Source organism: Lagopus leucura, unplaced genomic scaffold (assembly GCF_019238085.1).
Source record: "Lagopus leucura isolate 7727_CA_CO unplaced genomic scaffold, USGS_WTPT01 Super-Scaffold_100001, whole genome shotgun sequence".
Taxonomy (NCBI): domain Eukaryota; kingdom Metazoa; phylum Chordata; class Aves; order Galliformes; family Phasianidae; genus Lagopus; species Lagopus leucura.
Window position 1 is genome coordinate 50,008,007 of NW_024962262.1, and position 12,197 is coordinate 50,020,203.

Consider the following 12,197-nt stretch of genomic DNA (forward strand, 5'->3'; position numbering starts at 1 on the left):
AGAACTGCAGGGGTTGGAAAAGGACCTCTGCAGATCATCTGCTCCGATCCTCAGCTGCATGCAGCAGGTTCCCACGAAGTCAACATCTCATTCACTTCCATCTCGAATGAAGAGATGTATCTAATCTGTTCTTAGCAGCCTAAAAGAGGCGACATCCTAAGCCTGAGGAGGTAGCACCGTGTCCCCGGCTAGTTAACCAGACATGGGTACGAGGGGACACCAGGAGGTCCGGACGTGCTGCGGCGGTGCCCACTTTAGGCACAGATGTCCGCGCTCAGCAGCCGCGAGCACCGAAACAAAAACGCGGCTGAAACTTCTGAAACCCACAGCAGACTGGAAAAGCCGCCTCTCACCCGGTCCCGCCTCTGAATAGGCATTCGCGCTGCGGCGCGCTCTCTCTCTGGACAGCTAACAGAGCCCGCAGGACCCAGCCCGCCTCCTCAGCTCCTGCCGACACTCCCCCCGTGCTGAGGAGAGCGCCGCAGCGCTCCTCCCGCCGGACGAACGTTGGGGCAGGGAAGAGGCAGCGAGGAGGCACGTCGCGGCTCGGCACAGTCCCGAGGTCGGGGCAGCGCCTCAGGCGGGTCGGCGGGGGCAGGTGCGGCGGTTCCGCGCGGCGCCGTGAGGCGGCGGCCGTGGCCGGCGTGCCCGTGGGCGTGCTCCCGGCGGGAGGGCCGCCCCGAGCCCACACCCCCGCCGCCGAGCGTTCGCCTCCTTCGCCGAGAGCCGGCGCGGCGGCGGCCGCTCGCTCTCGGGCCGCTCCCTCCCCCCGCCATGAAGGGCCGTCGGCGGTGGTGCTGGCGGGGGGAGCACCGCCGCTTGGCGCTGCTGCTGGCGCTCTACACGCTGCTGCTACTGCTGCTGGTGCCCTACGTGCTGGACTACGGAGCCCGGCGGGCGCGGGCGGACGAGGAGCCGCTGCTGCGGCGCTGCCCCAGCCTGGAGGAGGCGCTGAGCGAGTGGGGCTGGGAGCAGCGCCCGCCGCCGCCCGGCGACGACGACGACGACGACGAGGATGCGGCGGCGGCGGCGGGGAACGGCAGCGGGGCGGGCAAGCGGCACATCTACCTGCACGCCACCTGGCGCACGGGCTCGTCCTTCCTGGGGGAGCTGTTCAACCAGCACCCCGACGTCTTCTACCTCTACGAGCCCATGTGGCACCTGTGGCAGGCGCTGTACCCCGGCGACGCGCTCAGCCTGCAGGGCGCCCTGCGCGACATGCTGCGCGCTCTCTTCCGCTGCGACTTCTCCGTGCTGCGCCTCTACGCCGCCCCCGCCGCCCCTCGCGACCCGCTGGGCGCCGCGCCGCCCGCCGCCAACCTGACCACGGCCGGCATCTTCGGCTGGCGGACCAACAAGGTGATCTGCTCGGCGCCGCTCTGCCCCGCCGCGCCGCAGCCGCGCCGCGAGATCGGCCTGGTGGACGGCGCCGCCTGCGAGCAGCGCTGCCCGCCGCGGGCGCTGCGCGAGCTGGAGGCCGAGTGCCGCAAGTACCCGGTGGTGGTCATCAAGGACGTGCGGCTGCTGGAGCTGGGCGCGCTGCTGCCGCTGCTGCGGGAGCCCGGCCTCAACCTGCGCGTGGTGCAGCTTTTCCGCGACCCGCGCGCCGTCCACAACTCGCGCCTGAAGGCCAAGCAGGCGCTGCTCCGCGAGAGCATCCAGGTGCTGCGCAGCCGGCACCGCGCCGAGCCCCGCGGGCCGCCCCGCCCGCAGCAGCCTCCGCTCCCGCCCGGCCTGGGGCTGCTGGGCGCCGGGCGGGCCCCCGCGCAGCACCGCGCCGAGTTCTTCCTCGGCGGAGCGCTGGAGGTGATCTGCCAGGCGTGGCTCCGCGACCTGCTGCTGGCCCGCCGCAACCCCGCCGCGCTGCGCCGCCGCTACACGCAGCTGCGCTACGAAGACCTGGTGCGGGAACCCCGCGCGCAGCTGCGCCGCCTGCTGCGCTTCGCCGGCCTGCCCGTGCCTCCCGCCATGGAGGCCTTCGTGGTCAACATGACCCGCGGCGCCGCCTACTCCTCCGAGCGGCCCTTCCTCATCTCCGCCCGCGATGCGCGGGAGGCCGTGCACGCCTGGAGGGAGCGCCTCAGCCGCCAGCAGGTGCGGCAGGTGGAGGCGGCGTGCGGCGAGGCCATGAGTTTGCTCGCGTACCCGCTCAGCGCCGGGGAGCGGCGGTAGGGGATGGATGGAGATCCTCCAGCAGCCAGCGGGGGGCGAGGCGGCCGTGTGCGGCGTGGCCGTCGGGCGGCAAGATCTGAGCGTCTGCTCTGAAGGAGCGTTGGGGACGGCCGCCAAGCTTTGAGGGGACAGCAGGGATGTGCTTCTGAGAGTTTTGAGGTGTTTGGTAGGAGAGGTCCTCACCGGACGGCATCGAGCTCCAAGGCCTACTGGACATGAAACTGACGTACCAAGAGTTGTAAGTTCTTAAAAGTTGTATTAAATTGATAAAAGAGTCTGAGCAAACACTCAGAAAACTCATATAAGAGCATCGCCCTTTCCAGAGCATAAAACATATCTGGTTACACACTGTTACAACACGTGAAGAAAGCATTTGTGGAACTCCCTGTGGGATTTGGCTGCCCATGCCTGGCAGGAGACGCTGTGTCCATGGTCTAGTTACCCTACAGGCACTGCCCGTACCTCCCTCAGCTCCCACCTGCAGCTGTGCCCTCCGAGCACTGGGAGGAGCAACATGAGCATTTGTCTGCTTCTGTGTCTTGAGGACATCTGTTCCAGAAAGTCTGCACTTTTCTAAACTAGACTGTAATCCTTTTTTAAAGAGAAGTGTTCTAAGAAACTGATAGGTGTGATACCAGTGGCGAACGTGCTTTTTGCAGATTCCTTTAGAAGTGACATTATCTGGGAGGTGAATGCTTGACATTTCCATTTTGTTTTCTCAATCAGCTGAGAGAATGCCATTCTATCCCAGCTTCCTGGCTGAGACAATGAGCTGCACAGAGCTCCCATGCTCACATCCCCTCCCAGCGATAACATCCTCTCAGCTGTAGCTCCTGCATGTGGGCAGAGCAAACGCTGCCACACAAGGCTGAGCAATCCATCCTGGCAAAAGAAGTCCCCAACTAAAAGTCTGTATTTATTTAAAAAAAAAAAAAAAAAAAAAAAAAAAAAAAGCAACACATCCTTAAGTTTCATTTTGGGTTTTCAGATGTTGTTTTCCTGTAGATGTTCTCGGGTTCGTATGAGGAGGGTGTGCATGTGTGTGCATGCAAGTCTCTTTTTTTTCCATTGCTTACTTGGGGACAGAAGGTTGAAGATTTGTGGGCACTCACTGTAACTTTTTAGGAACTGCTCTTGCGTCTGTTCTGATCTGACAGCAGCTAAATGGTACCTTGGGAGTACATAAGGCTGTGGAGATGCTGACATACAATCCTCAAGCACAAAGTGAGAACATGAGCTTCAGATGGAGGATAATCCAGGCTCAGAACAAAGCTGTGTTTATATAAAGTGCTGGAAACGAAGGCAGCTCAAAGAAGTCACGTTATCTTACAAGACACGTTTGCATTGCATTGTAGTTTTTCATGCTTTGGGTGTTGCACTGTAAAACATGTCAGTGTGTTAGGACCAACCATAATTTACTGTAGTTCTTTTTCTTCCTTGGCCTTCCCACCCAAGAGCAGTGCCATTAGCATTGACACAGATGCAATCAGGAGCATGCTATTTGTGCTGGTCTGTGTTCAGCAAGTTGCAGCCTAGGAACTGTACGGTGCAGCTGTTAAGCACTCACTTCACTTGGCAGAGAACCTCATCGTGCCAGCTCAGGATGCAGTGGTGTGACACAAGGAGCTGTGGGAAACACACCCTCAGGTTCACTTTTACTGGTTTGTTGTGAGAAGTGTTGTTGTCCAACTGAAATTCATGCTTGTTGCTGATAAAATCCACTAATTGTAAACTAGTCTGTTTTCTGAAACAGTTCCCACACTAGACAGATGTGTTTTCTGTATCAAGATTTATTTTTTCTCCACAGAAGTTTCCTGTTCTCTTTGTTAGTGGTTCATTCAGTTTTTTTCTCACCCCAAGCTGTTCTCCTAAGACCCGATCTAGTTCTTGTCTTTTTGTGTGTGTGTGTGTACCATGAGAAGGGCTCTGTTCTGCAAAGTGTATAAAAATACAGCAAGTGCAATTTCTGTTTTGTGTTCAGGGCATGAGAGTTTATTAGAAGGCCCTGTAAAAAGATCAGCGGGGAACAAACAAAACTGAAAAATGAAGAAGTAGCAGTGAGAGTGCAGGATGTGCAAGAGCACCAAGGGTTAGACAGCAATTGCTCAATGGCAGATGTTGTGACTGCAGCACTTCAGCCCGGGCAGGACCTGCTGCAATGCCACCATCCCAGGAGAACAGCTGAGGCTCACCACCGACTTTGCTCCTAAAGCATTGTGATGGATGTTTACAGCACATCCTTGTTGGCCTGGTAACCTGAACCTTGTAGGAAAAACATTGTAGTGTCAAACAACAGCATCGGTCTGTGCCTGAAAGGACAGAAGAAATGTGTGGGGTTGGGGGTGGGTGCTGGAGCTTTGTGGGAAGAGCTCTCTGGAAGGGCACCCAGCCTGCTGGGTGTTGGGTGCAGGACAGCCAGGGTTAAGCTGCATTTTGGCAGTGGCTGCTCTTCTGTGGCTTGGTTAATGAGCTCTGCTGCTGTGCTGGGCATCTTCTAGAACACAGGGGACCGGTAAGCATGCTGCAGCTGAGCTGAACTTGGCAGGCTGGGAATCAGTCGGTGCTGGGCCGCAGAGCTTTAGTGGTTTAGACTGAGATTTGGGAACAGTCTATGCTTGTGTCATGTTCCATGTAATGAATTAACAGGCTTAATCTGTTAAGTCGTAGTTGGAACTGGGAACAAAACCGACGAATGCTTACACCATTATTTCTGTCATCTGGTTTTACTTTTTACTTTTTACTGGTTTATTTTTTGATCATGGTGCTTGCCTTAAGGGAGGTAGAAACTTGAGTCCTCTAATCGTATGTAAAGTGCTTTGCTCTAAGCGAGGTATTTCCGTGCTGGAATTGCTGATTGCTCTGTTCCCATCTTATATCTGTACTTAAACTGCTGGGCAACAACTGCAGTGACACGCTTGTGAGAAGCAGTGAAAGCACAGAGTGAAGAAACACACAGCCCCTTGTGTTACTTACACGTGCTGACACATCACTTGCAGATCCCCACGCTGTGTACTCACATACTCACATACTTTAGATACCATGGAAATGTTTTCGTTGCACTGAGGTGTTTATTTCTTCGGTTTCTGTTTGCCAGCACAAAGCTCTCGCTGATGCAGAATCCACCGAGGAATGCTGGAGCGGTCGTGGAGAATGGTAGCAAAGTCACTTATGGAGGAGCTGTGGTGTTGCATTGCTCTGCTCGGTGTTGTCCCCGCTCACTGAATATGGTGAGAAGTTCTGAGTTTCTACGTGAAATTCTCTTCACACATCACTACTGCAGCTTTCAGTAAGCCAGATTATGAAAACCAGTGCAGAACTCCTGGGTTTATTACAGTCATGCAATTGGACAACATTTTGGTGAAGAACAGAGCTCTGTAGACCCAAAGGCATTGAAGTGGTGGTTTCTGCAGGCATGGGACTTGATGTACTGCCTGCCAGTGATACTGTCTTTGGCACCAGGCAAGTGTGGCTTCCATCACCAAGCTGTTGTGCCCTGCTGATGACCTGCACGCTGTTTCTTGGTGTTAGTGAACAGGAATCAGGGCTTTCCCCGATGCCGCCAAGTTTTTCTCCCTGTTTCTAACTGTCTAACTTTGACAAACTTCAACTGTATTTAGGCTGAATCTTTTAATGTTGGGCTCGAGGTTTAATTCTCTCTGTGGAACTTAATTCAGTGGAGTGCATCTTCTTTAAAACCAGGGTTGGGATGTGGTGGTGTTGCACCCACATCCAACTGCTCTCAGAGATGGCTCTGTGAGGTCATTTTGTCACTGTGGCGCTGTGGGAGAAGTTTGGGCTGGGGGAATGACTTCCATGTAAGCAATGCACGTGTTTGGTTTTTACTGTTACTACTCTCAGTTGGCCAAATCTTTGCAAAAAAAGCTGTTAGCATGTGCTAGTAAAAGTGGTTTTTGTATGTTTCCGTGTCTTTATTTTACACCAGAAAACATCTGCGTTGGTCTTACCTTCAGTGAACGCTCTCAAACCTCTGTGTTCTCATGAAAAAGGCACATGTATGATGGCAGTGTCTTAATTACCCATGCTCAGGGTGAATTAACTCAGACTTTTAGTAGATACAGAGAAATATCAAGTGCAGTAGAAGCCCTCTACCTTGGAGAAGACAGAGCTGTTCACTCCGTTTAGCCTGAAAGGAAAGATGGAAGGAGGACAGCAGCATGCAGCAGAATGAATAGCAGAGAGGCGGAGAGGTAGTCATGCCATGGACAGCTTTGGCACCAGAACAGGGATTTGTACGTGAGTAGTGAATCACTTTAGCCTGGCAGCTGGAAGTGTGGTTCTGGAGCAGGCTTCCAAATGGAGTTTGTTCCGGAATACTCTGTAATAAGTTCACACCATTTAAAAATTCTGGTCATTTTGTCTTTACCACGATTTGAGTACAGTTTACCAGAGCTGTACTATAAATGAAAATGAGAGCAAAAACCACATCATTAACTCAGTAATTTTTGCTCTGTTTTCTCGGAAGTCAGGAATGCCCCCAGCAGCCAGGATGCCTGCTGATAAAAGTGCTCTCTGCCATCAGTTAGAATCATTTCTTGCTTTAAGTCTTTTTATTTCTCCCTGTGGGTGCAGAGAACAGTCTGCCACCATTTCCTTCTGGAAACTTTGTCGCTTTGCCTTAGCAGAAGCACATGTTATACGATTGTTTATTACACAACAGCAACAAGAAGCACAAAAAAACTCCATGTTAATCAGCTTTAAAGCTTATTAGCTTCCTGTTCAGGCTGCAGTTGTACCATTCTAGTTCCGACACAGCACTCTGGGGCTCATTCATCCTTTTGCACTGAGCAACTTCCATGCTCCAGGTGACTCAAGCCACAGAACTCCTCCAAGTGCTGCCTTAATGCCACCATATCAGATAACCAGATAACCAGATAAATGTTTGTACAACATCAAATTCGTGAAGAGAGGTGTTCTCACCTACCTGCCATGCCTTGAGTTGCTTCTTTCTGATTGAGTCACTATTATACTCCTGAGGAGTGTAGTATGAATTTCATTTTCCACCATAAATTGTAAATTGGAGCCATAGCTTGCAGCGATTCTTGGTAAATCCTTACCAGAATATTTATGCAGGTGGACTCTTCTGAGAACTTACAATCAAAGCTGCTACATTCACACTGGAAGCATCAATCTGATATTACTCAAACTTTGTTCCTGGGTTGAAAAGGAGCCAACCTTTATCTTCTGACAAGATTTTATGTGTAGTTGTCTTAATACTTCCATGGAGAATAAACTTCTTGCTGCTCTTGGCTCCCTGCTCTAGGTTAATGTGTTCCCTGTAGACTGGTCATGGTAACCTTGAAGGAAACTCCTAGAAAGCAGTTTTAAAACCAAGCAAACTCAGATCATTTTGTAACTGACTTACAGGTGGCTTGCTGTGGAAGTACAGCAGCTGGCTAAAAAACAGTGCAGAGGAAAAGGGTCTGTGAAGTGTTAGTTGACAGCCTTCTGAGTATGAACCAGCAGTGTGCCCAGGTGGCCTAGGGCATCCTGCCTTGTATCAGAAATAATGCAGCCAGCAGGAGCAGAGAGGTGATCATCTCTATACTTGGCCTTGGTGATGATGCACCTTGAGTGCTACATTCAATTTTGGGCCCCTCACTACAAGAAAGGCATTGAAGCCCTGCAGTGTGTCCAGAGAAGGGCAATGAAGCTGTGAGGGGTCTGGAGCACAAGTCTGATGGGGAGCAGCTGAGGGAACTGGGATTGTCAGCCTCGAGAAGACGAGGCTCAGGGGAGACCTTACTGCTCTCTACAGACTCACATCCCCAGAGGTGTTCAAGAACTGTGAGCATGTGGCAGTGAGGGACATGGTTAGCAGGTATGGCGGTGGTTTGATGGTTGGACTAGATGATTTCAGACATCTTTTCCAACTTCAGTGATTCTATGATTCTATTGCGTGGAATATGCTTAAATAGGAGATAAGTCTCCTGTGATGTTATGAACAGAATAAGTTTGAGGTAAGCATTTGGTTAATACAACTTCTTCCTCTGCTAATGATGCTTTGATACGGTGAATGCTGAAGCAGTGAGAGGTCCCACAGAGTAATTCCCAAGACCGACTTTTGAATGTCTGTAGGCTTTTGTCTGCCTGTGAGATGGTAATTCTGCATTTGCTTTAAACCAATGAGGGTAAAAAAAACTTCTGGGAAAGCGGATAGTTCCTCTTTAATGCAGCTGCAGCACTATAAGCATCTTTAGATCTGAGCACCAATTTAAAAACTACTTTGTAATGTTGTGGCTGCGACTGGTGAGATGCCAGCTTAGCATGCTTCCATTGCTCAGAGTAGACATAATCATGTAGCATTTAAATACATTTTCTTGTCCCATAAGAAGAGAAGCAGGCTTGGTTTTAATATTTTTAATAGATGTGAATTTGATAGGTTTATTTCATTAATCAGATGGTTCAGAACACCTAAACAGTGGATTTAGAAAAAGTTACATTTCTAAGCACTGCACAAATCTGACTGTGAATTTTGTTTATGAAAAACAAACAAAACTGAAGAACCTCTTTGCTCCCAGCTTCAAAAACACACACGGCTTCTGGTACTGTGAGTGTGCTGCAGAAGTCAGTCGGTCCTATGTGTGTGGGTTAGCCTGGTGGGAATAACAGCTTTCACTTAGTGATCCCATTCTTGCTTAGGGAAAACAGGAGGTCAATGGATGAACAAAATTCAGTTTCTTTGCAAACACTGAACTTGGTTTAAACACCTATGATATCTTGCAACAGAAAAGCGATATTAGGTTGCAAACACAAACATCTTTATTGTTTATATTAGGGAATACACAGAATGCCCGGGGCAAAGAAAGACATTATCGAACTTCCACAGCTCATCAGACACAGTTCAGTTCTTATCAGCATCTCATACCACTATTTCCACTCCTCCCCTGTTTGATCTAGTTCAAATATCCAGCTGGTGTTTGCGCACTGAGAAGTTACTGAGAACCCTTAAAAAGCCTAATTAGTCACAACTTGAGAAGGATACTCCCAGCTATCTGAGAAAAACGTAATGGAAAAGAGCAATAGATTATTTGGATGGAAAAAAAAAAGGACAGAAGATCTGAAAACAAGTAACATTAAAAGCATCAGTTGCTCATTGTCCTGAACAAAGAAGCCCCGTGGTTGTAGGCAGGAAATAGCTGTAATCTTCTTAGGGCTTTGCTTTCCAATATAACACTTGGTAATGTTGAAGAAGAATTCTTTTCTCATTAAATACCAGATGTGAACTTCATCCCTTACCCGATTACATGGTTTTGCACATTCACGTTTCAAATGCCCAAACCTACTGAACTACAGCAAACCATGACTTCTCACGTTCAGATTTACTGCAGAGCTTCCTTCCCTTCCTGAGCGCTGGGTGAACTGGAGCAAGAAGGGTGGCTTGCCCTCACTCAGAGCAGGTAGAGGAACTGCACTACCTTGTCTGGAAGTTCCTGCTGTGCATGTACAGTGTGATATTGGAAAAGTTACACTCTCAAGCATAGAGCAGGTGTAGGCTTCAGCCCAACTTCATGACTGGAAAGGATCAAGAAAGACTGCTATCTAAAACACGTTCCAGTTCCAACCTCACTATACTACCCTGACTTCAACAACCCTCCACTAAATCACGTCCCTGAGCACCACATCCAAACGGATTTTAAACACATCCAGGGATGGTGACTCCCCCACCTCCCTGGGGAGCCTATTCCAGTGCTTCACAACCCTTTCTGTACAGAAGTGTTTCCTGATATTCAACCTAAACTTACCTTGGTGCAACTTGAGGCCATTTCCCCTCGTCCTGTCACCAGTGAGAAGAGACCAACCCCGCTCTCACTGTAAGCACCTTTCAGATACTGGGAGAGAGCAATAAGGTCTCCCCTCAGCCTCCTCTTCCCCACACTAAACAGCCCCAGTTCCTTCAGTCTCTCCTTGTAGGACATATTCTCCAAGCCCTTCACAAGCCTTATTGCCCTCCTTTGGACCTGCTCCAGTGGCAGTCCCCTCTATCACACCCATATTGATGTACATCTACATTTTACTGCTGCTTACAATAATATTTATTGTCAGCTGTTTGTGGCCCTTTCTTAAATAACAGGTAATCTGAGCAAGTGTTGAATACTCTTGTGAGGGAATCATTAATTACATTTAAGGATGGGAACTCCGGTTCTGCGTTGTGAGGACATAGCTGAGCTGCTGGCATTAACCTCAGAGAACAATCCACCCTCCTGACTTCTCAGCTGAAGTACAGAACATACATGCACGTGCCAAGCTGCCACCATTACCAATCAAATCAGAGGTTCGATAGATGACCTGAATCCAGATGGCATGGCCGTGGGTTCTCCTGGTGCAGCACACAGTAACTCCACGTAACTCCAGTGACCTGTACAGTAGTGGTAGGAACGCATACATACCCGCTGCTTCTCAGCAACTCCAAGGTCTACATTGAGCTGTGAACACAGCGTGGAAAGTAAAGACAAAGCACTTGGCTGACCTGTAACAGGTGTCTTTGTTCACAATGAACCTGAAACTTTTAACAAAGCAGGAGCTCCATGCAACACGCAAGCCTCTCATTTTTGGAAAGGAGTGCAAGGACGAGGAATTATCCTTGTGTTCAAATGTAGCCAGGAGTACCAGCTGTGGAATTCTCTTGAAAAGGTAGGCAGAAGAAAGGGAAAGGCATAATTAGGTAAGGGATGGAAAACAGGACCAGCTGATGATCTGGTAGCAGTTTCCTGCCTAGTCGTCTTGTTTATCATTTTGGTATATAGCCTGCAGCAATTATGTCACTGGGAGAACCAATAAACCTGATGCTGCCCCTTCCAGTCATGGCCTAAACCAATGTCAAGAGCCCAAGCCAGCAATTTCTGCCTGAATGTACTGCCACTCTGTTGTGTTGTTTCATGTCAAGTCATGCTGCGCCAAGACAAAACATGGGGCAGCACTCACAGGTGTGGTTTCATGGCTCTAGGCTTAAGTAACCAACTCTTGTAGAACCCAGGGGAGGTCTTCCTTGATTTTCTTTTTTAATGAAGCAATCCACACATAGCTTATCAGACTAACTCCATACAGCAGACGCAGGGTGCACTGTAGCAATTAAGTAACAATGTCAGTAGAGACTAGTCACTAACAGAGTATAGAATCATAGAATGTCCTGGGTTGAAAAGGACCACAACGATCACATGGTTCCAACCCCCTGCTATGTGCAGGGTCACCAACCCTGTCTGCACCGACCACTGAACATCAGGTCACATTATCTTCCCCAACAAGATCCTGAAATCTCCCTTCTTGCCAGGGGATGTTGGTTATGGCCCTCTCTCAAAGAATTTGGTCTAATACTGTGCTTTGAAGGAATGGGCAGACTCCATTACCTGGCAGCTTGTGCAGCGCACTGTGTACTTTTGGGCTTTCCATGAGTTACCTAATGATTCTGTGGGGAGCAGGGGGTGCGTATCATTTGTGGTATGCTTTGCCAGGACTGTTTGTTTGTTAGTTGGATTATTTGGAATTGTTGTCTGTTGAGCATTTGCTAACTTAAGACCGTAATTGCTTAAGGACAATGTATTCAGTAAATATATATTTAACCACCTGAGTTGTGGTCAATGAAGTGTGTTAACTGAAATCTATTCCCCGTCCATCTACTATCCCTAGAACACAGCTTTTACAATACATTTTTATTTTTTCCTCTCTTCTCTATCTCCTCTGTTTAGTTAAACAATAACCCATTGCTATTTAACATCATCAAAATACTGTGACCCCTCATGCTGGGAGCTGCTATTTCACCATGGTATTTACCAATCTCCTGGCATCCTGTTTGCTGCCATTACTCTGTGCTGACACCAAGACAAGTCAGGCAATCTGGGACCAAAATTTGGAATCGTTGGATGACAGCTTCTTTGATTAAACTACAAGCCAGAAATAAACTTCATGAATATGCTGTAACACGGGACTGCACGGCCTACTTCTCCCTGCCCCAGCAATAGCGATGTCAGAGACGTTATTAGTGAAAAATACATTCAATCTATTTATTA

The 12,197-nt window shown here is 49.5% G+C and overlaps 1 protein-coding gene across 2 annotated transcripts; it reads left to right on the top strand.

Moving 5' to 3' along the window:
• Positions 1-774: 774 nt before the first annotated feature.
• CHST7 (carbohydrate sulfotransferase 7) lies at positions 775-6,088 on the top strand. 2 transcript variants are annotated; one of them, XM_042868261.1, is made up of 2 exons: positions 775-3,819; positions 5,267-6,088. In XM_042868261.1, the coding sequence occupies exon 1, from the start codon at positions 775-777 to the stop codon at positions 2,170-2,172; it is 1,398 nt and encodes a 465-aa protein (XP_042724195.1). In that variant the 3' UTR covers positions 2,173-3,819; positions 5,267-6,088. The 2 variants fall into 2 exon arrangements, with proteins under 2 accessions (XP_042724195.1, XP_042724196.1); XM_042868262.1 differs by having other exon boundaries at positions 775-2,410.
• Positions 6,089-12,197: the final 6,109 nt, after the last annotated feature.

Bases quoted from the DNA above. Each gene is read 5' to 3' on its own strand.
- CHST7 (XM_042868261.1), top strand. From the start codon at position 775: ATGAAGGGCCGTCGGCGGTGGTGCTGGCGGGGGGAGCACCGCCGCTTG.